Source organism: Vipera ursinii, assembly GCF_947247035.1.
Source record: "Vipera ursinii genome assembly, chromosome: 2".
Taxonomy (NCBI): Eukaryota; Metazoa; Chordata; class Lepidosauria; order Squamata; family Viperidae; genus Vipera; species Vipera ursinii.
The window spans coordinates 291,907,103-291,933,953 of record NC_139513.1 but is presented as its reverse complement, the minus strand read 5'-3'; the positions used below and the strand labels follow the sequence as shown (position 1 = coordinate 291,933,953).

The window sequence follows — 26,851 nt, the reverse complement described above, 5'->3', positions numbered from 1 at the left end:
GCTCTAGGCTAGATGGGTGGCATGTAAGCCCAATAAATAATAAGAATAAAAGGAAAAAAGGGAAGGAGATAACTGTACAATGAAACAATAATTACCGAAAACACTGTTTAGCAAAGACAAGCCAGATCAATGTTTCAACTCACTCCAAGGTGCCTTCGTCACATTAAAGCATCCTTATTCCTGCTCTTATTCACACCCTCGTTAATAATGCATAAGGGGAAGCTTCAGCCACCCATATATAACTAATGCTTTAGGCTTGCTTTCAAAAGTTGTGGGTGCCGCATCACTGGAGGATTTCAAGAAGAACAAGAAAGAGAAATGGGACCTTGGGAGTCCCAGTGGAAAGGCTGCAGGAATTGGGTATGGCCAGTTTAGAGAAAAGAAGGACCAGGGGTGACATGAGAGCAGTATTCCAGGGTTTGAGGGGCTGCCACAAAAAAGAGGGGGTCAACCTATTCTCCAAAGGACCTGAAGGCAACAATGGATGGAAACTATTCAAGGAGCAAAGCAACCTGGAATTAAGGAGAAACTTCCTAACAATGAGAACAGTTAATCAGTGGAACAACTTGCCTCCAGAAGTTGTGGGTGTTCCAACACTGGAGGCTTTTAAGAAGAGATTGGACAGTCACTTGTCTGAAATGGTATGTCAGGGGTCCCCAGACCCCAGTCCGTGGACCAGTACCAGGCTGTGGCATTCCAGCAACCGGTCCGCACAAACAAGCAAAGCCCCATCTGTGGGATGCAGGCAGCACACAAAACCATGCACCTTCCGGTCCATGGAAAAACCTCTCTCCACGGAACCGGTCCCTGGTGCCCAAAAGGTGGGGACCTCTGGTATAAGTGCTTGAGAAGGAGTTTGGACTACAAGACCTCCAAAATCCCTTCCAACTCTGTTATTCTATGTAATGTTGCTTATGTGCAGCAAGTGAATTTTAAGCCACCCAAAGACACTTTGCGGATTGAGATGGGCAGAATATAAATGTCATAAAAAATAAATGTTTTATTAAGCAGAGCAGGCAAACAAGCGTGTGCTGGTTTACCTTTAAGCGTTCTTCATTAATATCTCATGTTCAACAATCAGTGCTATGCAAATCTAGAAGAAAATGTTCTGTCATTTAAGCCATCAATTTTAATCAGTTGATGCAATCAGTATTCAATTAATCACACAACTCCATCCTCTCATTTCCTTTGAAAGAGAGGACGAGTTGCTGATGTACTTTTAAATGGAATATTAGAGAAAGCCTTGTACCACAGGTAATCTTTGACTTATAACCATTTATTCAGTGATCATTTGAAGTTACAAGGGCAGTGGGGGGAAAAATGACAAGATCATTTTTCACACTGCAGCCTCCCCAAAATCCAGATGCTTGGCAACTGTCTCACATTTATGACAGTTGCAGGGTCACGTGAACCTTTTGTAACCTTCTGACAAGCAAAGTCAACGGGGAAGCCAGATTCACTTAACGACCGGGCGACTAATTGAACAACCCGTTTGATTTGCTTAGCAACGGTGGCAAGGTAGGTTGTAAAATGGGGCAAAGCTCACAACAGCTGTCTTGCTTAGCAAGGTAGATTTTGGGCTCAATTGTGGTCGTAAGTCGAGGGTTATATTAGTAAATTATGCTTGTGAAATATTAGATTATTTGGGCTGCAGCGAAACAATTCACTAATATTCCTGAATTACTGTAGCGAAGTAATATTATTTAAGACTGTCACTCTGCTTATTATCTAGATTACAGAGACCATTCAGTAATATTCCTGAATATATTAGCGAATTATTGTGGTGAAGTAACTCACCAATATTAATCAATTGCTGATAATGAAATAATATAGCAGATATTTTGGTTTGTTTGAACTGGATCCCCCTCTTTTGCAGTGTACTGTATAAATGGTCTTTATGGGGGTGGGAGGAATGTTGGCTCGGTTTTTCTCTCAGGCCAGGCAGGCCCACCTCGCAGGGTTGTTGTGGGGAAAATAGGATCAGGCAAATTTGCTACATTGAGTTATCCCAAATACATAAAAAGCAGGATAAAAATTCCATCAAGGCGAAATAAAAATTAATAAATTAAATAAAAACGCACCTCACGGCAAAGCGCCGAGCCGCGGATTCCCCTCAGAACTGCTGAGGGACCAACCCGGGCTGACCCAGAAACATGTGAACGCGGCCCCGGACTTTTTTCGCCTCACCACTGGTCTCCCTAGGCTTCGGGCACTCACTCCCATCATCCCCAGCCCAAACCTTCCCCCGCTCACCAATTGCCGCCGCCAGCGGCGCCGCCGGGCCGCAACCAAAATGGCGCCCAAGAGGCTTCCTCAGCGCGAATGATGGACCACGCATGCGCTACAACGCAGAGTGAGGGGAAAGACTCGCGCCTGCGCAAAGAGGGAGGGACGCCCTTTTCTTCCTATTGGCCAGAGCTGCTGTGGGTGGAACTCTCTCTTCTGGAACGCCCCCGTCGCGTGGCTTTAGATTGGCCCTTTTATGACTTGTGGACTTCAACTCCCAGAAATCCTCAGCCAGGATGCTTTAAGTAAAGGCACGCGACGTGGGCGTTCCGGAAGAGAGTTCCGCCCACAGCAGCTCTGGCCAATAGGAAGAAAAGGCCGGCTGTTCCACTGGGAAAGGGAAGATCCTTAGCACCGAGCTTGGCTGTTTCCTTGCAGACATTTCATATCCCATTGAGATAACACCAGTGCTAGGAAGGAGGGAGGAGGGGGGGCAATATCTTTTCTGGCACCCACTTTTATCAGGCACTACCTGGCACCTTCCATGCTGCTCCTCCTGGCATGACCCCAGCCCTGGCACTCAACCGGGCAAACAGCTCCTGGCTGCCTTTTGGCATCTCCCTCCAGAGACAAAGGTCAGCCATCTTCAGCTGGACCCCGCAGGGAACACCTGGCATCGCTCCGCCCCTCCCCCCCCCGGCTTCTTCACCCAGCAGCCATCTCCCTTGCCCTCCTACCCACGTCAGGGCTTAGCCTGAGTGCCGGGTGAAGGCTACAGCCATCGGCAGTCCGGGGTTGAAGGTCCGGCCCAGACCCAGACAAGGGGTCAGTTCTGTAACCGGATGAGCCTCTTTCAGAACTGGCTTGCTCGACCCAACCGGGCCTTCCTGCTCCAGCCAACTTTGTCCCTTGTCCCAAGGCACGCCCTTCCCCTCCCTCCTGTGGTCAAAGAAGTCAAGATGGCCGCTCGGCCTTACAGGGGATCCCCAGAGGGCTGAGCGGGTTCCACGGGGGGGGGGCTTCGCTCAAGGGGGACCTCCAGGGCCAAGTGGCCTCTTTGCAGGGCTAGGCAAAGGCAACCCATGTTCCACAGCTGGGCCCCTTCGCAGGCAAATGGGCCAAGAGTCCTGGATGCTCCATCTCTTCTTCTCCTCCTCCCCCTCTCTTCCTCTTCCTCCTCCTCTTCTCCTCTTCCTCCTCCTCCTCAGCAAACCCCACTCCCTTCTGACCTTGATGATGTTACCTAGTGGGGCCATGAAACGTCTGCAACCCAGCTCAGAGAGCACCCATAGTTCTCCTCCTCCACCCCCTCCCTCCTCCTCCGGGCCCACCAGAGCTCTGCACATGCTCCAAAACACCCTGCCCTGCAAAGCCAGCTCCCGGGGGACACGAGCAGCGAAGCGGACACCGCTACGCTACGCATCCTCCGGCTCGGGCCGGCCTGGGTCGGAAGGCTGGCCTGCGATCGCATCCCGGGCGCGGGGCGGCTTCCCAGGCGCGTTCACACGACCAGCGGCGGCTCACGTGCAGAGAGGGGGAGCCGGCGCGGGCGGCCAATCAGCGCTCCCCGGGCCCGCCCGCAGCCAATGGCACGCAGGGGCGGGGATCAGCGGCGGCGCCCCCGACCCGGCCCAGCCTGGCCAGGCGAGCCGAGGCGGCGGCGGCGGCGGCTTCCCGAGTCGGCGGCCGGTGGCTCCCGTAAGTAGGCGGGGCTGGGACGCGGAGAGTGGCGAGCGTGCCTCTGAGCCAGTGCAGAGGGCGCGGGGCGGAGGATCGGGCCCTTTCTCGGCCGGAACCCGCAGCTGCCGAGCAGCGAAGCGGCGGTCTTTCCCGGGGGGGGGAGCCTCGCAGATAGACTATCCCTGCTGCTGGAGGCTCGCTCGGCCCCTTCCCGGGGGCGGGGGAGGGGGGAAAGGTGCTGGCTGGGAAGCCTCGGCGTGGAGTGGGGCTCGCATTGCAGTCGCGACTGCGGGAGGGTCCCGGTGCCCTGGCGGGGCACGACTTCTGGACCTCGGGGTGACCCTCCTGCAAGGTCGAGCCGGGCCGGGACGCTTCGCTTCGGGCCGGAAAGCGAATCGGGGCTCAAAGTTGTCCCAAGTTTCTCAGCTGTTAAAAAAAAGGAAGGAAGGAAGAGAAGGGGGGGCGGTTCCTCTTTGCGCCTAGATCCACTCTGGGATTTCGGGACACCCCCCCCCCCCAACCCGGGTTGTTTCCTCGGGACCCTTTGGAGAGGGGAGGGGGTCAGCGGCTTCTTCCACAATGCTTCCAGCTGGGATTTCCTCGTGGTCTCCCATCCCTCGCTGGCCTGAGGCTGGGAGAAGGAAGCGAGGTAGGGGTGGCACAGCCCTTCTGATCCCGGCGCCAAGGGGCCCCGCCTGCCCCGGGAACATTTCGGAAATTCTGCCCCAAATCGCATCCTAGAAGGAGTCCCCTGGCAGTACTTCACACATGTAGCAGACTTGCAGGTATCACAGAGATGGCAAAGGGGCCTTTTGAGGCTTTAGGCTTTTCTAGAACTCCTTTTGAAGTTACTAGTCCACAAACCTCCTACATCTCTCTCTCTCTCTCTCTCTCTCTCTCTCTCTCTCTCTCACACACACACACACACACACACACACACACACAGAGTTAGGTTCGAATAGACATCCACACCTGAGGTTTAATGCAAGAACGTTTATTAACACACGCATAAGTCAACTGGCAATTAACCGTTTAACTCCCCTTTATATAGTCTGCTACATTCAAACAGTGGCCAATCCCCAGCCCGGAAACTCCCGCCTAAATTGCATCAGCCAATAATTGCACTCAGAGTTTCCCCGCTTCTAGGAAGGCCCAATTAATTAGTCTACAGACACAACACCCCTTCCCCCCCACTAATGTTATTTATTAACATAGTCTTTTAAATATAATGGTGGCTTGTGAACTCTGGCAGGGTATCTATTACTCTTGTTGGCAACAGTCTCATTTGCTGTCTGGCCATTGGCAATTGACCCAGGTGTTTGGGCCATGGTCTCTGATGACACAATGTTAGTGTTTTGTTGTTGTTGTTGAGTTTGTTGTTGTTGTACTGGACCTCTATGAGCTACACTTGAGCTACCCACTGGAAACAACTCCCAATCATCGTTTCCCTGCTGAGTCACAGTGTTTGGTAGCCTGGTTTGCGTTTCTACTCCTACCTCTCCGTACCCATTAGTTGTTGAGCTAGTGTGGTCAGGATTGAATGTGACATCCTGAGCCTGTGTGTATTGACCCACATCATTTTGCACAATTTCTGGGGCCCTTTTCCTTAATTGGTCGATATGTCTCTTAATTACTCTATTCCCTTCCCCCTCAATAGTGTAAGGTAACGGCCCCGTGACATCAATGACCGCTCCCGGTACCCATTTGTCTCCCGGACCATAGTTTCTGGCCCAAACTAAGTCCCCAATGTTGAGAGACCGGGTTGGTATAGTCGCCTCAGCTTCTGTGGGTAGTCTATCAGGGTGAAGTCTGTCCAGCTTTGTTGTTAATCTTCTTCCCCACCTCATTTCAGCCGGGCTCTTTCCTGTAGCTGTGCACGGTGTAGTATGCTGTGACAGAAGGAATTGTGCCAATCTCTGTTGCCAGTTGCCGCGGATGATTCGTTTCAGAGCGTCTTTTGTTGTTCGGACGTTGCGTTCAGCCAAGCCATTGGTGGACGGGTGAAAGGGTGCCGAAGTCGTGTGCCTAATCCAATTGGCCTTGAGGAAATCCTGAAATTCAGCAGAGGTGAATTGGGGCCCATTGTCAGAGACAATCACGTCAGGTAACCCGTGGGTGGCAAAGAGGCCCCTTAAATCCTGAATTGTTTTAGCTGAAGACATAGATTTGACAGGCACAACCTCCAACCACCGGAAAAAGCTGTCCACCACAACTAGGAATGTTAGGCCTTGAAATGGCCCTGCGAAGTAAATATGAATGCGTGACCATGGATTCCTAGCCGCCTCCCACTTGTGAGTTGTTGTGTGAGCCTGTTCCGGCCTAGATGGTTGACGTAGATAACACCCAGCTACGCACTCTTCAATTGCTGTGTCTAACCCGTTGTTGTTAGCTGCGAAGTCGTGTCCGACTCATCGCGACCCTATTGACAACGTTCCTCCAGGCCTTCCTGTCTTCCACCATCTTCTGGAGTCCATTTAAGCTCACGCCTACTGCTTCAGTGACTCCATCCAGCCACCTCATTCTCTGTCGTCCCCTTCTTCTATTGCCCTCGATCTTTCCCAGCATTAGGCTCTTCTCCAGTGAGTCCTTCTTTCTCATTAGGTGGCCAAAGTATTTGAGTTTTAACTTCAGGATCTGGCCTTCTAAAGAGCAGTCAGGGTTGATCTCTTCTAGGACTGACCGGTTTGATCGCCTTGCAGTCCAAGGGACTCGCAGGAGTCTTCTCCAGCACCACAGTTCAAAGGCCTCAATTCTTTGGTGCTCAGCCTTTCTTATGGTCCAACTTTCACTGCCATACATTGCAACTGGGAAGACCATAGCCTTGACTATACGCACTTTTGTCGACAGGGTGATGTCTCTGCTTTTTAGTGTGCTGTCTAGATTTGCCATGGCTTTCCTCCCCAGGAGCAAGCGTCTTTTAATTTCTTGGCTACAGTCCCCATCTGCAGTGATCTTGAAGCCCAGGAAAACAAAATCTGTCACTACCTCCATTTCTTCCCCATCTATTTGCCAGGAATTGAGAGGGCCAGATGCCATGATCTTGGTTTTCTTAATGTTAAGTTTCAACCCAACTTTTGCACTCTCCTTCTTCACCCGCAACAAGAGGCTCTTTAGTTCTTCTTCACTTTCTGCCATTAGAGTGGTATCATCTGCGTATCTTAGGTTGTTGATATTTCTTCCAGCAATCTTAATTCCAATTTTTGATTCATCTAGCCCTGCCTTTCTCATGATGTGCTCTGCATATAAGTTAAATAGGCAGGGCGACAGTATACAGCCTTGCCGGACTCCTTTCCCAATTTTGAACCAATCAGTGGTTCCGTGTCCAGTTCTCACTGTTGCTTCTTGACCCGCATATAGGTTTCTCAAGAGACAAATAAGATGGTCTGGTACTCCCATCTCTTTAAGAACTTGCACAGTTTGTTATGATCCACACAATCAAAGGCTTTAGCATAGTCAATGAAGCAGAAGTAGATGTTTTTCTGGAACTCCCTAGCTTTCTCCATGATCCAGCGTATGTTAGCAATTTGATCTCTAGTTCCTCTGCCTCTTCGAAATCCTGCCTGTACTTCTGGTAGTTCTCGATCCACATACTGCTGAAGTCTAGCTTGTAGGATTTTAAGCATGACTTTACTAGCATGAGAAATGAGTGCAATGGTGCGATAGTTTGAACATTCTTTGGCACTGCCTTTCTTTGGAATTGGAATGTAAACTGATCTTTTCCAATCCTGTGGCCACTGTTGAGTTTTCCAAATTTGCTGGCAAATTGAGTGTAGCACTTTTACTGCACTGTCTTTTAAGATTTTGAATAGCTCAGCTGGAATACTGTCACCTCCACTAGCTTTGTTGTTGCTCAGCTTTTCTAAGGCCCACTTCACTTCACATTCTAGGATGTCTGGCTCGAGGTCAGTGACCACCTCATTGTGATTATCAGGGACGTTAAGCTCATTCTTGTATAGTTCTTCTGTGTAATTTTGCCACCTCTTCTTAATCTCTTCTGCCTCTGTTAGGTCCCTGCCATTTTGGTCCTTTATCATGCCCATTTTTGCATGGAATGTTCCCTTCATCTCTCCAATTTTCTTGAAAAGATCTCTGGTCCTCCCTATTCTATTGTTTTCTTCTATTTCTTTGCACTGTTCATTTAAGAAGGCATTCTTATCTCTTCTAGCTATTCTCTGGAATTCTGCATTCAATTGGGCATATCTATGTTTTTCTCCCTTGCCTTTTGCTTTCCTCCTTTCCTCAGCTATTTGCAAAGCTTCCTCAGACAGCCATTTTGCTTTCTTGCAAACCCAGGCCACCACAAATGGCTTCTAGCTAGAGCCTTCATGTGTACAATACCCGGGTGACCTTCGTGTAATTCAGCTAATACTGACTTTCTATGAGTCTCAGGGATCACCACTCGGCTGCCCCACAACAAGCATCCCAAATGAGATGATAATTCATCTTTTCTCCTAAAATAAGGTGTGAATTTAGGGTCTGGATTTTTATTGGGCCATCCCCCCTGAACCCATGCTGCAATTCTGTTAAGTATTAGATCTTTCTTAGTGGCCACTGCAATGTCCTTTGCAGTTAATGGGCACTCAGGTATTTCGTGTAATGACAAAATCTGGCCCGCTGGAGCAGGATCCCCCTCAGTGTCAGTTAGGGGCAATCTGCTTAAAGCATCTGCATGGCCCATTTCCTTGCCTGGTCTATGTTTTAGGGAGAACGAGTATGCTGACAGGAATATAGACCACCTAAGCATCCTAGGGGACATGATCTGAGGTGTCTGCTTATCAGTAGTAAACAATCCCAATAAGGGTTTATGGTCAGTGTAAATGGTAAAGTTCCTACCATAAAGGTAATCATGGAACTTTTTTACACCTGCCACTATTGCTAAGGCTTCCCTGTCAATTTGGGCATAATTTCTTTCAGCTTTTGTAAGCGTTCTAGAATAATATGCAATTGGCTTTTGCTGACCCTTGTCATCCATATGGCTGATGACAGCCCCAACACCATAAGGTGAAGCATCACACGCTAAATAAATTGGCTTATTTTCAATAAAGTGTGTAACAGTGGAATGGCTAGACAAAATGTCCTTTAACGTTTGAAAACTGATTCTATGTTTTTCCTGCCATTGCCAAGGGGTTTTCTTGTCTAAAAGCCTATGTAATGGTTCAGCAATAGCAGCTTTATGTGGTAAAAATGTATGATAAAAATTAACTAATCCTAAAAAGGCTTGTAATTCAGCCTTGTTCTTTGGTTCAGGTGCCAATTTAATTGCTTTAATTTTTTCAGTTGTTGGGTGAATGCCCTTCTCATCAATTGTAAACCCCAAAAATTCTGTTGATTTAACTCCAGTAAAACATTTTTCCCTTTTTAATTTAAGTCCTGCAGCTCTAAATTTCCCCAATACCTGTTCCAACCGGTCAGCTAAGATTTCTTCAGTTTTTCCAGCAATCAGGACATCATCAAAGTAAGGGCATACACCAGGTATGCCCTTTAAGGTCCTCTCCATCACCTCCTGAAAGATGCCTGGAGCTGCTGCAATTCCAAATTGAAGCCTGTGAACTCAAAACGCCCCCTTGTGGGTAACAATCGTTTGGGCCTCGGCGGCTTCCTTAGACACGGTAAGCTGTAAATACGCCTGCGCCAAGTCGAGCTTGGCAAAGATGGCGCCGTCCTGGATCGTCGCGAGGACCTGCTTCACTGTTGGGACCGGGTAAGCGTGTTTTTCATTCCTAAATTTAGAGTGGCTTTATAATTGGCACAAATCCTCACATGCCCATTAGGTTTAAGGGGTGTGACGATTGGTGTCTCCCACAGGCCTCCCTCGACTGGTTCTAGCACGCCTTGGCCTACAAGCTTATCAAGCTCGGCCTCGATTTTTTGTTTAAGGGCAAAAGGCACCCTCCGGGCCTTCAATCTAATAGGCTTTACTGCGGGGTCCAAATTAAAATTGATGGGGGGGGGCTTTATATTTACCTAAAGATCCATCAAATACGTCTGCGAATTCGTCGCAAACAGATTTGAGGGTCTTACTTTGAATTGTATTTATTCCCCCTACCCAAATTCCTAAAGCAGGGAACCAATTAAGGCCTACTAAACTAGTTCTTTGGCCCTCGGTCACTAACAGGTCCAATGACCCATTGAACCCCTTATAAATAACCCTAATGGTGATTTTTCCCTTAATGTTTATGGGGGATTTTTGGAAATCGGCTAACTGGATTCCGGTCGGTTTAAGTGGAATTTTGTGACCACTTTTCCGTTCAATGTACTTCAAGGTTTCGCATGAAATTATTGATACTGAGGCCCCTGAATCTACCTCCATTTTGCAGGGTATTCCTTGCAATTGAACTACAATTTTTAATTTAGGCCTCAGTATGTGATTTATTTTTTGTTGTACTATGTGGTTGACTCTCGCCCCCACCCCGCGGTTGGATTGTCGTGCCCTAGGTCTAGGGGTCTCTATGCCACGATCCCAGGGGGTTACGTTACCTTCGGCCCAGACGTCCATTTCGTGGATTCGGTTGTCTCGCGTCCGGTTGCAGCAAATGGCCTGGATGTGGCCGGTCTTTCCACACGATCTGCATTTTGCTGTGCGGAATCTGCAAGTTGATCTGGGGTGGTTACCCCCACAGCTACCACATCTAGTGTCCAAGTCTCTCGGTCTGGGCTGGCTGTCCCGTGGTAATCTTTGTGCTGCTTGTGGCTGTTGTCTTCGGGCCTGGTCTGGTACTTCGGTGCGCTGTGGTCTGGCTGCCATTTTACCGAGTCGTCTGGAGATCTCAGCTATGTCGGCCTCCCATTGCTGGTCCACCTCCCCGCTGTCCACATGGCTTTCAAGATTGATTTCGGCTGCAGAGCCCATGCTGTTTTGGGGGGGGTCTCGCGTTCCCGTTGATTCATAAGTCAATAACTCATCGAGGACTTCCTGCAGATCTCCCGTGGGCTTAGCGATGATTCGATTTTGTAGATTCTCGTCCCGCAAGCCGAGCACCACTCAATCTCGGATCCTGATTTCGAGGTTGTCATATTTGCACCTCAAAGCCGCCTCTCTCACCGCTGCCACGAACTGTGTAATCGATTCGCCAGGTCTTTGATTCCTTTTTTCAAAAAATCCGTCTCCAAAATAATTCAGACCTTTTTGGCGTGAAGTGAACCTTCAATTTTGCCAATAAGTCTGCATACGAGACGCTGGACACCGGCAGCGGTTGACACAGGCCAACGGCAATCCGATACACAGGCGTACCGCTAATGGTCAAAAGAGCCGCGGCTTTCTTTCTGTCGTCCGTAATGCCGTTTACTAACAGGAACCCTTCAACCTGGCCAACATATTCTTCCCAGTCTTCTGGAAATCGCGGATCAAACTCTTTCAGCGAGCCGACTTGTGCCATTATTAGATTTATTCGGCAGCGTCGTACTTTGGTTGACTGCGTTCAAATCTTCCCGCCTTGCGCACAGCTGATTTCGCCGTTCCTTCACTGATCCGCCGTCTATCCCACCTTCGTCGCCAATTGTTAGGTTCGAATAGACGATCCACACCGTGAGGTTTAATGCAAGAACGTTTATTAACACACGCATAAGTCAACTGGCAATTAACCGTTTAACTCCCCTTTATATAGTCTGCTACATTCAAACAGTGGCCAATCCCCAGCCCGGAAACTCCCGCCTAAATTGCATCAGCCAATAATTGCACTCAGAGTTTCCCGCTTCTAGGAAGGCCCAATTAATTAGTCTACAGACACAACACACACCTCTTTTGTTTCCTTAAAGTTACAGGTTGCATTCTGGATGAGGCGGGCAAAGCAAGAGTCCTGGCTCCCATCATTTCCTACCCTGATAGCGCTCAAATGTACCCCATATGGTTGTCGTGCGATGGGGGAGGGGCTGAACTATCCTTGGTGGATGCCACAAGTGCCACTCTGTGTGTGTGTGTGTGTGTCTTTCTGTATGTGTCTTTTGTGAGATCTGCTGGAGCAGCTTAGTAGAAAGTCTGTGCAGTTGTACTGGAAATATAGCTAGTCCCTGACGTAACAATCATTCGTTTAGTGACCATTCAGTCACAACAGCACTGAAGAAAGTGACTTATGACCAGTTTCACGCTTATGACCGTTGCAGCATCCCCGTGCTCACGGGATCAAAATACAGACGCTTGGCGACTGACTCGTACTTATGATGGCTGCGGTGTCCCGGGGGTCATGTGATCAAAATTCAGACGCTTGGCGACTGACTCGTACTTATGACGGCTGCGGTGTCCCGGGGTCATGTGACCCCCATCTGACCAGCAAAGAATGGGGAAGCCAGATTCACTTAAGAATTGTGTTACTAGCTTAACAGCTGCAGTGATTCGCTCAATTGTGGTCGTAGGTTGAAGACTAGAATTTATTTGCGGGGTTTTCTGGGTTGAGGTGGACCAGAAAACTGTGGAAGCTCAAGATTAGGAGAGCCTTTCCCCTGGAAATAAGCTTCAGAGTTGTTTTCCCAGGTCGTGGGAGGTAGTGAGTTTGAGTTGATCCCGCTTGCAGTGGTACATGCAATTGAAAAATAGCAAATCCTAACTCCAAGACCCAACCATGTAAAAAAGCATTTTTAAAATTGGTTTCCCATCCTATGCAATCTGGGATCTCTCGATGCCTTACACATGCAATAAAGTCGAGCATCAAAAGGCCACCACGGTAAGCTAACAAATTAAAAAAATAGATTTATTTCTGAGCCAGCATGGGCCAATGTTTCTCAAACTTGGCAACCTGAAGATGTTTGAACTTCAACTCCCAGAATTCCCTAGCCAACACTGCTTCCCCATTAACTTCGCAAAAGGGGATCACATGACCCCGGGACACCATCATAACCCTGGAAAGGAATGTTTGGTGCTTGAAATCATATAGCTTCTTGCGAGAAGAGAAGGTTGTTCAAACATGGTTTCAATATACTCAGTTACGGGCCAGGTGGAAAGAAGACCAGAAAATTGGATTTGCAACGATTGATGAAAATTTGATAAAGCAAATTAGAAATCAGGGACCTGCACACATTAAACGGATATATCTTGCATTGATAGAGATTGATTCAGAAACAGAGCTTGTTAAGGACTGTATGATAAAATGGGCCCAAAATATCCAGGAAGTTATTACAATGGACATGTGGGAGAAGATTTGGGTGAGGAATGTGAAATTTACTCAAGCTCAAAATTTAAGAGAGAATTTTTATAAGATGTTTTATAGATGGCATTTAGATCCTAAAAAGCTTGCAAGTATGTACCCGAATTATCAGCCTAAGTGTTGGAGGTGCGGGGTTGAAGATGCAACATATTTTCACATATGGTGGACATGTAAAAAGGTTAAGGCCTTTTGGATTAAAATCTGGTGGAATATACAGAAGATTTTTAAAAGGAGGATAAAGTTTTGTCCGCAATTTTTTTTGTTGGGAATAATTGTTGATGCTACAGTGGTGGACTCTAAGTTGATGCTGAATTTAGTTACGGCAGCAAGACTTTTGATAGGACAATATTGGAAGAAAGAGGAGCTGCCGACCATAGAAGAATGGACTTTAAAGGTTTCCGACCTGGCAGAGATGGCGAAGATATCGGCTTATTTGAAAGATTATTCGCAAGAACGTTATATTATGGAATGGAGAAAGTGGATTGAGTTTATCCAGAATAAGTATAGGGTTAAGAAGTTTTATCTAGCATTCGAATAAGTCTTCTTTCGTGTTTTTTCTTTTCTTTTCCTATTTTCTTTTTTATATATATTTAATAATGTTAAGTTTTGTTTGTTCTTATATAAGTTAGAGAGTGATGGATTTTAGAATTTATGGTTGTTAGTATATGGTTGCTTATGATTGCTTTTATATATATATACCTTGTATTTAGCTCTGGGAAGTCCGGGGGGGGGAGGGGGGTGGGGGTAGGTAGGGGAGGGAAGAGGGAGGGGAGAAGGGGGGAGGTAAGGGGGGAGGGAAGAGGGAGGGGGGAGGTAGGGAGGGGAGGGTGGAGGGGGATGGGGGTTTTTAATGGAAAATTGTATTGTAAAACTTTTCAATAAAAAAAAAAAAGAATTGTGTTACTAGCTTAACAGCTGCAGTGATTCGCTCAATTGTGGTCGTAGGTTGAAGACTAGAATTTATTTGCGGGGTTTTCTGGGTTGAGGTGGACCAGAAAACTGTGGAAGCTCAAGATTAGGAGAGCCTTTCCCCTGGAAATAAGCTTCAGAGTTGTTTTCCCAGGTCGTGGGAGGTAGTGAGTTTGAGTTGATCCCGCTTGCAGTGGTACATGCAATTGAAAAATAGCAAATCCTAACTCCAAGACCCAACCATGTAAAAAAGCATTTTTAAAATTGGTTTCCCATCCTATGCAATCTGGGATCTCTCGATGCCTTACACATGCAATAAAGTCGAGCATCAAAAGGCCACCACGGTAAGCTAACAAATTAAAAAAATAGATTTATTTCTGAGCCAGCATGGGCCAATGTTTCTCAAACTTGGCAACCTGAAGATGTTTGAACTTCAACTCCCAGAATTCCCTAGCCAACACTGCTTCCCCATTAACTTCGCAAAAGGGGATCACATGACCCCGGGACACCATCATAACCCTGGGGCTGCTACAGTGGTCATGTGAAAAATGGCCATAAACCACTTTTTTCAGTGCCGTTGTAAATTTGAACAGTCGCTAAACAAATGGTCGTAAGTTGAGGACTAGCTGTGTTTTTCCAAGATTGGACTTACAAGTCTCTTTTAAACAAACCAACTACCCAGATTATCTGACCTGGTTTTCCCTTTCCCCACCCCCTGTCGAAACAATTTGGACCTTAGCTTAGAAAGTACAGGTAGTCCTCGACTTACAGCCGACTGAGTCCAACACCTCTGTTGTTAAGTGAGACATTTCTCAAGTGAGTTTTGCCCCATTTTACAACCCTCCTTGCCACAGTTGTTAAAATGAATTATTTTGGTTGTTATGTTAGTGACAAAGTTGTCAGAAAGTCACAAAAGGGGATCACCTGACCCTGGGACAGTACTTATGAATCAGCTGCCAAGCATCTGAATTTTGATCACATGACCATGGGGATGCTGCAATGGTTGTGAAAGTGTGGAAAATGGTCATAAGTCATTGTTCCCAGTGCCGTTATAACTTCAATGGTCACTAAATGAACTGTTGTAAAATTTATTTATTTTTTATTTTAATTCCATTTATATCCCGCCCTTCTCTGAAGACTCAGGGCGGCTTACAAGCTTAGCAGTAGCCTTCATTCTATGTATATGCCTGCTTATTAGGGTTTTCACACACCCCACAAGCGGCATTATTACAAAGTCAGCTTATTGCCCCCAACAATCTGGGTCCTCAGGGGAACCTCTTTTATTTCTGCCACTGAACTACAAATGCTTTCTTTTGATGTGTTTCTTTAGATCGCAAGAAGAAATATAAGAGGCACATCCAACAGGTTTTTCAAAATCTTCCTAAACTGGGCCCACACCCCAATCCAAGAGTGACCTTGCAAGAGACCTATGTAGATCTTCTTCTGAAGAGGAGACCAGATCTGCCCCAAACAGGTCATGAGATTATGGCTGTGCAGAGAAAGTACTGGGAGATGAAGAGCCATCTAGAAGGTGGCCCGAACGTTGATCTGGAGAATTTTATTTCATCCAGATCCTGAAGGAGAAAACTCCAAAACTCTTTTGATAAGGAATTTGTTGTGCAGAGGTCTCCTTGTGCTACCAAAGAGTTGCACAGACGAAGGGTACTGAGAGCAGTAAAAGTCACACAAGAATGCACTGAGTTATAAAAACAAAAAGTAGTTTACTTTTGAGGTGGTGTAAAAAGAAAAATGCACAGTCAAAAATAAACAGTCCAAGTCATAAACAATAGCAACAGTCCAATGAGTAATCCAAACTACAAAGTCTTCTTACCGGTCCAGAGGTCAATACACAGTTCAGGTTACAACAGTAGTAAACCAACAGCAGAGCAAAAAATAGTAACAGTAGAGATCAGTGAATTCAGAGAGAGAGAGAAGCTACATTCCTAGCTTCCTCTTATGGCCATGAGAACACTTACACACCCATTGGCCAATTAATTCTTAAAGACATAGCATTATGGTTAATATATTTTCAACCCAACATTGTAGGCTAGCACCATATGCCTAACATGTTGCTTGGACCTTCTGGGGTAGGAAAAACCACAGCCACGTGGAAGTTCATGTTGGACTGGGCATCAGATTATCTATGGCAGACCAAGTTTGATTACGCTTTTTATATCTCTTGCGATGCGCTCCGCTGTGTCACCAAGTTTATGAGTGCAACGGAGATGATCCTCAACAATTGTCCTTCAGGAATGGTATCCATGGAGGATGTTTTGGCCAACCAAGACAACCTCCTCCTCATTGATGATGGTTTGGAGGACCTGAAGCTCTCTCATGTCCCAGTTGATGGGCTGGACAAGGATCCCCATCAAAAGCAAGAGGTGGTGAAGCTGTTGATGGGTCTGCTCAAGAAAAAGATCTTTCCGAAGTATCACCTCCTGGTGACCACAAGGCCCATGGGTGTACGCTCAATGTTGAAGTATCTGAGATCACCACTCTTGGTGGAGGTGTTGGGTTTTCCTCCTGTGCACAGGAAAGAATATTTTCATCACTTCTTTCAAAACATGGAACAAGCCAACCAGATCTTTGAACTGGTTCAAAGAAATGAAACTCTTTTCAGTCTGTGCTTTCTCCCTGCAACCTGTTGGGTCATTGGCTCCATTTTTCAACAAAACCCACAGACAGAACTTCTTCAAGGTATCCCAGAAACTGCAACACTCACCGAAATTCACCTGCATCTCCTCCTGAGTTTCTTGGGTACCTTTTCCAGGCAAAGTCACCTGGAAGACCTGTGCTGTCTAGCAAAAGATGGGATGATCTGCGGAACAATGGTCTTCCGTGAAGAAGAGCTAAAGGAACGTGTCTTGGATTACTTGACTTCAGACTCTCCTTCTGCAAATAAGAAAGTTTTCCTCCAAGATGTTCAGGTGGGAACCTTGTACAGGTTCACCCACTTGAGTTTTCAGGAGTTCCTTGCTGCCTTGTTCTACTTGTTGGACACTGAAGAGACCACCAGAACACCTTACCAAGACTTGAGTGAGATATTTGGTGATAAGAAGAACAGCAACAGATACCTCATGTTGATCCATTTTCTCTACGGCTTGTCCAATGTGGAAAGGATGAGTGTCCTTCAAGAATCGTGGTCCTTCAAGATATCCACCACTAAGGTTTGTCCAGAATTGCTAAGGTGGGTGGATCAAGAAGCCAAGGCTCACTCATTGTATTTATGAAATGAAGGACACCGTCTTTGCCCAGAGAACAATGAAACATATCCACAATATGGATCTCAGAACACAACTTTTGACCAAGCTGGACTTTGAAGCTTTATCATTTTGCCTGTCAGCTGCTGAGACTTTGAATTCAGGTCAGCTCTCTGGCTATGAGTTTAGACCTCAAAGATTCCAACAACTTTTACCAGGATTCTTGAAATCTTCAGAGATCCAGAAAGGTTTGGGGAGGTGCGCGCGCACTCGGAATGGGCAGCTTCCTCAAAGAGCGGCACTGCTGCCCCTTCGCGCGGAGGTCCACGCGCATCTCTCCAAAGGTTTGGGGAGGTGCACGCGCACCTCTCGGAATGGGCAGGGGCACCGCTCTTTGAGGAAGCTGCCGCGGCCCGTCTGCAAAGCTGCCGAAAGCGGCAGCTTTGCAGACGGGCCGCGGCAGCTTCCTCAAAGAGCGGCACCGCTGCCCGTTCGCGCGGAGGTACGCGCGCACCTCCCCAAAGGTTTGGGGAGGTGCGCGCGCACCTCCGGTCGTTCGGAGAGGTGCGCGCGCACCTCTCGGAATGGGCAGGGGCGCCGCTCTTTGAGGAGGCTGCCGCGGCCCGTCTGCAAAGCTGCCGAAAGCGGCAGCTTTGCAGACGGGCCGTCGCCGTCGGGCAACCGGGAACCGGTTCCATCTCACTTTTAAAAAAATGGCAGCCGCGTGCGTCCGCGCATGCGCAAAAAACCGTTTTGTGCATGCACAAAACATTTTTTGCGCATGCGCGTGCATGGACACACGCACGCGGCTCCCACTTTTTAAATTTGTGATGGAACCGGTTCCCAGTGGCTCTTTTCCTTTTTTAGGTTGCCGACCCCTGTTCTAGTCCAACCCCCTGCTCAGGCAGGAGACCCTACCATTTCAGATAAATGGTTGACCAATTTCTTTTTTAAAACCTCCATTGATTGAGCATGCACAACATCTAGTGCTGTGGTGGCGAACCTATGGCATGCGTGCCACACCTAGCACGCAGAGCCCTCTCTGTGGGCACGCATGCCATCGCCCTAGTCCTAGGCCTTCAGCTCTGCTACCGTGTGCAAAAAAAAAGGTTCAGTCAATCAATCAATCAATTTCAACTTCTTGCGGGGAAAAAAAGATCTCGCAAAGTTGGAATTGATTGAACTTTTTAGTCCCACCCAGTCTGCCATTACCACCACAGCCACGCCCATCCAATGGGCCACGCCCATCCAATGGGCCACGCCCACCCGGCACCCGACGATAACATAAATGGGCTTTGGGTTGCAGTTTGGGCACTCAGTCTCTAAAAGGTTCGCCATCACTGTTCTAGTGGTAAGTCATTCCGCTAGTTAACTGTTCTCACTGTTAGGAAGTTTATCCTTAGTTCTGACTATCTTCTCTCCTTGATTAGTTTCCATCTGTTGCTTCTAGTTCTGCCTGCAGATTGTGTGTCTACCAATTTCCTCCATAATTATGTTTATGTGCCTCCTGATTTCCACAGGTTGAACCACTGTGGCCTCTCCCCCACTGCCTGCAAAGACTTGACACCCATCGCAATGACCAACACAAGGCTGACCAGTCTGGACTTGGGTGAGAATCCCTTGGAGGAGGCAGGGGTCTCCTACTTGTGTGAATGGCTTCTTCAGCCCACCTGCCAACTTCAAAGTCTCAGGTGAGCAGCCTGGGATGGTATAAAGCGGGGGTCTTCAAACATGACCCTTTTGTGACTTGTGGACTTCAACTCCCAGAATTCCTCAGCCAGGCTAAGCTTGTAAGCCGCCCTGAGTCTTTGGAGAAGGGCGGGATATAAATGGAATTAAAATAAATAAAAATAAATAAAATAAGAAAGGGCCAAGTTTGAAGACCCCTGGTACAAGGACTTGGGCAAAGGGTGGAGTAGACCTCCAGGATCCCTTCAAGCCCTAGGATTCTATGATTCTATAACCCTGGTACAAATTCCCCCCCCCCCCCTTTCTCTGTCTCCTACAGGCTGTACTCCTGCAACCTCACGGCCGCCATCTGCCAGCTCCTTTCACAGGTCCTGGAATCCAGACATTCTCTTCTGGAGCTCAATCTGGGGGCGAACCCCCTGGGTGATGGGGGAGCAAAGCTGCTGTGCCAAGGGCTAAAGCACCCCTCTTCTGGGCTGCAGAGACTCATGTAAGTGGGGTGAGGGATTTCCTGATCTGAGCCCCTGGTTTTCCCCACAGCTTTTGGAACCGGTTGGCAGCTGGGCACGGGGAGGCCAGTTTACACCCCACCCCCAATTTCTCCTTCAGCCACCACCAAGAGCAGCAGAGGGAGTAGGGAAGTGACCAGGACATTCTTCTCCCAGGAAATTTCTCAAGCTTGTTTCAGAAGGAAAAGGTTCATTCCAGAGCAGAAACGGAAATGAAAAGAAAAAAAAGCATCCTGAATTTTAATTCTGAAAATGAAAAGAAATTTATTAGAAGATTAAAAGGTTGGGGGAAGATTTGCCTCCTGGTTGGATCCCCTGAGCAAATGGCAAAGTCACTGGGTGACTTTGGGCCAATCGCCAGGAGACAGTGAGTTCTAGTCCCACCTTATCCATGTTGAAGGAAAAGTCTTCAACGTGGTTCAGTCCAAGCCGGGAATAAACAACATGGCGACTGCTTTAGAAAGAAGGTTGCAGTTTATTGAAGAGGAGAGCCAGACAGAAAGATGGCTCTGGCAGAAAAGAGAAAAAAGGGGTGAGCACATGTAGGGAGTGGGTTTTTATACCCTCTGGAGCCTTTTGTTTGGAGTTGTTTCCTGTTCCTGTTTTGAGGCTTTGCATTTCCTGTGTCATGTATTTTGACCTGTGTCCCTTTGGCCTCTGTGAGTTGATCCTATTATGTCCTGTCTTAGAGTTTGGGTGGGGTATGTAGATTTTAGGTGTCTTTGTCTTCTTAATCTTCTAGCTCCAACCTTCCTGAATGGCTTACACCTGCATTTCTACAGAGCTGGTTTCTGCTTGGGGGAGGGAGACTTGAGGCTATTAAGAGAAAAACTGGGCATTCTTTTCTGCCTCTTTAAGATCCTTTGAGGAAATATATTTTTTCTGCCCTTTGAATATTTCCTTCTCTGGGGGGCTTACTTCCCACACCCATGAAAGCCGGTTGGGTGATTTTGGGCCAATCAGCAGGAGATGGAGACTTCTAGCCCACCTTAAGCATGACAGGCAGCTGGGTAACTTTAGACCAGCCACCAGGAGATGGCGAGTTCTAGTCCTGCCTTGGGCACAAGAGCCAGCTGGATGACTTTGGGAAAATAGGAGGAGGAAGGTATGTTGCATATGCTCACTGCCTTATTTGTAAAATTAATAAAGGTGAGAAGCAAAACTAAATAACTATTTTTAATCAAATTTATATGCTGCCCATCTCACTGTCCAAGATGACTCTGGGCAGCTTACAATATTTGCATCCTGCAGACGCCCTCTGGCAATGCCTTCATCCTTGGTCCTTCGCTGCTGTCTCAACTAGACTTATAATAACCATCCTACAGAGCATGTAGCTGGTTGTGTGAATGTCACAGTTGTGCTTCTTGGAGACCTTTGCATGAGTCGGAAGTAGGAAAACACCCAAACAGGCACCCTTGCCCTCAGATATCACCAGCAATTCCCTTCTTTCTGTTTGCAGTGGGGAAAGTGGCAAAAAAACCCGATCATGCGATCACGGTGTGTTTGGTAACCAGCCATAAATACAAGCTGATTGCCAGAGCACTCAGCAGAATAACAGAGTTGGAAGGGACCTTGGAGGTCTTCTACTCCAACCCACTGCTCAAGCAGGAGATCTTATACCATTCCAGACAAATGACTGTTCAGTCTCTTCTTGAAAGCTTTGAGTGATGGAGCACCCACAACTTCTGAAGGCAAGCCCTTCCACTGATTAATTCATAACAGACTTGGAAGGGACCTTGGAGGTCTTCTAGTCCAACCCCTGTTCAGGCAGGAAACTCTATACCAGGGGTGTCAAACTGCCAGCCCGCAGGCCGGTTTCATCATACAGAAACCGCGCCCACCCCACTATCAGCAATGGAAAAAAGATCACGATACGTCGTGACACATTGTGTGATGTGGCTAGTCTGACACCCCTGCTCTATACCATTTCAGACAAGTGGCTTGTCAAGGTAATTATAATTTAGCAGCTGACCAGCAGAAGTGTTATATACAGTAGAGTGAGTCAGCAGAGTATTTGGGGGTAGTATCCCTTTAAGAGACAGTGTCTGAGGAGAATTGCAGTTGGAATCTTGAGCGGTTTGTATATAACAGGAGTTAGGCCACCTTGGCTCTTTTATGACTCGTGGACTTCAACTCCCAGAATTCCTGAGCCAGCATGGCTCAGCTTGGAAACCTTTCCCTTTCCCCTCAGCATAGCTGGCTCAGGAATTCTGGGAGTTGAAGTCCATGAGTCATAAAAAAGCCAAGGTTGTCCACCCCTGGATAACTATCTTGTATTCTGTATGCTCCCTGAATGTTGTTGTTTCATGTTATATATTACACCACAATTCTTTGAACAAACCACTGTCAGATATTTGTGCTCCCGTGTTATCACAAGAAGAAAATGAGAAAAAGGCTGTGATAATTTACATTTTAAACAACATGGTTATCCAATCTCTTCTTGAAAACCTCCAGTGATGGAGCAACCACAACTTCTGGTGGCAAGCCATTCCACTGGTTAATTGTTCTGTCAGGATATTTCTCTTTAGTTCCAGGCTGCTTCTCTCCTTGATAAGTTTCCATCCGTTGCTCCTTGTCCTGCCTTCAGGTGCTTTGGAAAATAGCTTGACTAAGATCACAATCTGGGTTTCTGGAATGGCTGGAACTCTGAGGGCCACTCCTAACCACCATCCATTCAGCACCACCCTAACTTGGGACCGTCGCTAAACAAATGTTTGTAGGTTGAGAACCAGAACAGGCAGTCCACGACTTATGACAACAAAATTTCTGTTGCTAAGTGAGACATTTGTTAAGTGAATTTTGCCTGATTTTACGACTTCTCTTGCATTATTTGTTAAGCGAATCACGGCAGTTGTTAAGTTAGGAACATGGTGGTTAAGCGAATCTTGCTTCCCCATGGACTTTGCTTGTCAAAAGGTCACAAAAGGGGATCACATGACCCGAGACATTGCAATTGTCCTAAGTATGAACCGGTTGCCAAGCATCCGTATTTTGTTCACATGACCATGTGGATGTTGCAATGGTCTTAAGTGTGAAAAAAACGGTCCTAAGTCACTGTTTTCAGTGCCGTTGTAACTTTGAACGGTCACTAAATGAGCTGTTGTAAGTCAAGGACTATCTGTAGCGAGGAAGGCTTTTCTGATCTCCCAAGCACGATGGGGTCACAGGTGTCCTTGTCTTTCTTCTCTTGCAGTTTACACTCCTGTGGCATGACAGCCCTTGCCTGTGAAAACCTGGCCTCTGTTTTGGAGACCAGCCAGACCCTCTTGGAGCTGAACCTGGGCGATAACAGCCTGGGAGATAAAGGAATCAGGCAGCTGTGCCAGAAGTTGATACAAAGGCAAGCTTCAAAAGTTGACGTAAGTGTACAGTTTGTCCAGGGACCTGTGAAAATAGTTTGACACCCCCCCCCCTCGTCTTTGTAGCGGCCCCTCAAATATTGGAATATTGCTATCCATATGATAAATAATAAATAATTATAAAAAAATAATAGAGCTGGAAGGGGCTCCCAAGGTCCCTTCCAACTCTGTTATCATTGGGAATGGTACATTTAGCTTGTCTTTCTTTTTATTTTCTTTTTTTGAGTGGATCTTGGTCAACGACCAAAATAAAGTCCTTTGAGCTTTGAGTGGGAACAGAGGTGACATCCTTGCCATCTTAAGTTGACTGTCATCTTCCAGCCCAGATTCGTTGAATTTCCCAGTCTGCCAAAAGCTGCTGTGAAAAATAAAGATGATTTAATCTCTACATAATGTTTTGTCAAGAGGTCTCCCAACCACCTGGCCGGTGGGCAACACCCATATCAGCTTCCAAAACAAGGCCATGTGGCTCATGAATTTATGCCATAATTTGCTCAAAAGGCTGACCTCTTTCGACATATCTCTCAGCAGAATAGATAAGATAACCTTTATTGTCATTTTTTTTACTGTGGGCATAACGGCACACATCAAAAATAAAATTTAGTTGCCCGCTCTCAAAGTCAAACACATACATGACACACACCTAAACCATACTATATACGACCTACACCCCTACATATACAGAACAATAAGATATTAAATACTATCCATCTTGAATATATAACGGAAGGAGGAAGCTTGAGAGTTCACAAGGTTAATGCTGTACGGAATGAAACTATGGCTGAATCTGGATGTTCTGCTGCGGATACCACAAAGTCTCCTCCTAGAAGGTAACAAGGAAAACAGGTCGCGAAGAGGATGAGTAGTGTCCCAGATAATCTTACGGGCCGTGCTCAAACAACGCTTCTGTGCTATGTCCTGGATGGGAGGGAGGGAACTGCCAATGATCTTTTTGGCCATCCTCACCACTCTCTGCACCGCCTTCCTGTCTGAAGCAGTGAGGCTTCCAAACCAGACTGTGATGCTGCATGAAAGGATGCTCTCGATCGTTCCCCCTGTAGAAAGTGGTCAGGACAGAGGAAGGAAGATGAGCAACAGAGTGACAGAATAACAGAACAGAAACAGACTAACAGACTAACAGAGTTGGAAGGGACCTTGGAGCTCTTCTAGTCTAACCCTCTCCTCAGGAATAAGCCCTATACCTTTCCAGACAAATGGCTGTCCAATCTCTTTTTGAAAACCTCGAGTGATGGAGCACTCACAACTTCTGGAGGCAAGTAGTTCCACTGATTAATTGTCCTCCCTGTCAGGAAACTTCTTAGTTCCAAGATGTTTTTCTCCTTGATTCGTTTCATTCCGTTGCTTCTTGTCCTGCCTTCAGGTGCTTTGGAGAATAGCTTGACCCTCAACTCCCTGCAGAGCTGCTGATGAGCAGAGATTTGCAAGCCAATTGGTGTTCTTGAGAGTGTCCCAATTCTGATGCTTTGCTTTGTTTCTCCTCCTTCCAGACTTACCATGAAATTGTTAAACCAAAACACGAAGTGGAAATTGAAGGTAGTTTGTGAGAAGAATCCTGGCTTAGTTCTGACTTCCTACTATCCTCCGGATTTTCCCCGCTTCCCAGGTGATGAAGAGTAAAGGTGGAGTTCACACCTGCTTTCCTTGGGCCCCTCAAGGATTGGAAGGTTGGCGCGATGGGTAGTAGATCTGGAAACCTTCAAAGGCCAGCTCAGCTCAGCTCAGCTTTTGCATTACATGTTGCATCGCAGTCATACATCTGATTCACATGCCTGGCTATGAGGCTTATGGTAGCCCTCTGGACTTAGAGCAAGTGGGACTTGGCCATGTGGAAGATCTTTTCAACTGGGATCCCCTTCAGGGATCCATCCCTTCCATAATCCCCAACTAGCATGTCAGAAGAATATCCTGCTCCGGTTTGAGCCAGGATTTGCATAAGAATGACACCGGAGTCACTGCTTGAAGAAGAAGTAGTATATTCAACAAAGATGACTGGAGGACGAGTTAAAACATATGAAGAAAAAGTTGCGGGAATTGGGTATGCCTAGTTTAATGAAAAGAAGGACCTGGAGCAACATGATAGCCGTATTCCAGTGTTTGAGAGGTTGCCACAAAGATGAGGGGTTCAACCTATTCCCCAACGCACCAGAAGGCAACACAAAACCAAGGGATGGAAACCAATCAAGGAGAGATTCAACCTAGAACTAAAGAGGAATTTCTTGACAGTGAGAACAATTACCGTATTTTTCGGACCATAAGACGCACCTGACCATAAGACGCACCCAGTTTTTAGAGCAGGAAAACAAGAAAAAAAATATTCTGAACCAAATAGTACCGGTATACTAGGAAGGAAGGAGGGGAGAGAGAGAGAGAAGGAGGGAAGGAAGGAAGGGAGAGAGAGAGTGAAAGGAAGGAAGGAAGAAAGGAAGGAAGAGAGAGAGAGAGTGAAAGGAAGGAAGGAAGGAAAGGATAGAAGAAAAAAGAGAGAAAGGAAGGAAGAAAGGAAGGAAGAGAGAGAGAGTGGAAGGAAGGAAGAAAGAAAGAAAGAAAGAAGAGAAAGAAATAAAGAAAGAAAAAGAAACAAAAAGAAAGAAAGACACTTGCACTCATAGAGAACATCACAGGACTGGTGGCCAGTGTAGCAGCAAATTTACCGGTAGTCTGTGTTTTGCGTATAACAATGGGCTCTGCAGCTGAGGTAAAATAAAGTCAAGATGGAGGACACCCCTTAATACATGGGGATACAAAAAAAAAAGGCCAGGTCTCCACAAGTTGCAGCTGGAAAGATAGCAGCAGACGCGATCCGTCCACCGCCCCTCCTGCTCTTTTCCACTGGGAGCCTGCAAACGTGTGAATTACCAGCAGCTCTCCTCGAATGACCAGTTCTCCCGCCACACAAGAACAACCTTCACAATTCTTTCTCTACGCACCCCGCCCTCGCCGCGTCGGGAACCTGCATTTCTATTGGCTGATCAGCAGCTCAGCATGCCGGCTTCCCCACCCTCACCCTCCACCCAGTTAGGTTGCGTGTCTCTGTGCACGTGTATACACAGCAGGGCTGCGTTGAGAGCCGAGGAAGGAGGAGAGGCAAGGAATGTGTGGGGAGGGGGGGCGAAGTGCTGGGGGGGGAGAAAGGAAGAAAAGATGCATTAGAAAAGTATTTGCCGCCCTTCCTCCACCCAGCCAGGATGAGAAGCTGCTTTCTTGCAGGGTTTTGAACACACTTCAGCTGCCGGCCAAAATTTAAGGTACCGATAGTTTCTTTTCCCTGAATAGGTTTTCTAAGATGCCGAAGCAATTTCAAACAATTATTACTCTTGCAAATGGGAAATCACTTCCGATAAACTTCGCCGAGAAACCTGCAGGGACAACTCCTCACAGCTTTGCTGGGGCAAGTCGCCAGCAATACGAAACCAGAGAATTATTGGGATTTGGCCTATGAGGTTTAGTTTAGCAAAAACTTTCTTTAGCGGTGAAGTAAAAGAAAGAAAATGGGCGCGCGCGGGGAGGGGCGGAGAATTCCATGTCTTCATTCAATCATGTCTCTCCAATGGAGCTGATGGATGGCGTTGACTGAACGGGAGACAAGAGTTTTCGCTTACCTTCGGACCATAAGACGCACCTCATTTTTCCACCCACTTTTGGGGGGGGGGGAAAAGTGCGTTTTATGGTCCGATAAATACGGTAATCAGTGGAACGACTTGCCTCCAGAAGTTCTGGTTACTCCACCACTGGAGGTTTTCAAGAAAAGATTGGGCAGCCATTTGTCCTGAATAGTATAGGGCAGTGATGGCAAAACTTTTAGAGACCGAGTGCCCAAACTGCAACCCAAAACCCACTTATTTATCGCAAAGTGCCAACACGGCAATTTAATCTGAATACTAAGGTTTTCGTTTATAAAAAAACAACTCATACATTAACATCTTTTGTCTTAAAAGAAAAAACACAATAACAAAGCTTTCGATTCAAACAACTTTTTACTGAAAGGTAAAAGTTTGCCTTTGGCATGCTTTTGAACAATTAATGTGATTTTTTCTGTTGTATGCATGCTGATAATTTGTCTAACCTTGGCTTATACTTTGTAAGTTTGAGAGCAACACGTGCAGCACTCAGGTCATTTGTTA

The 26,851-nt window shown here is 46.9% G+C and overlaps 1 protein-coding gene and 1 pseudogene across 2 annotated transcripts in view; one reads left to right on the top strand and one right to left on the bottom strand.

Moving 5' to 3' along the window:
* LOC310635688 (ribonuclease P protein subunit p25-like protein) overlaps window positions 1–26,851 on the bottom strand; it is a 75,627-nt pseudogene that overhangs the window by 2,007 nt on the left and 46,769 nt on the right. The window lies entirely within an intron of this gene.
* On the top strand, window positions 15,710–25,229 carry LOC310635656 (NACHT, LRR and PYD domains-containing protein 12-like). Its single transcript, XM_083354849.1, is given in 6 exon segments — window positions 15,710–17,139; window positions 18,673–18,843; window positions 19,161–19,331; window positions 22,544–22,690; window positions 22,692–22,709; window positions 24,218–25,229. Coding segments are annotated over 6 exon segments (1,767 nt in total). The 5' UTR covers window positions 15,710–16,009; the 3' UTR covers window positions 24,348–25,229.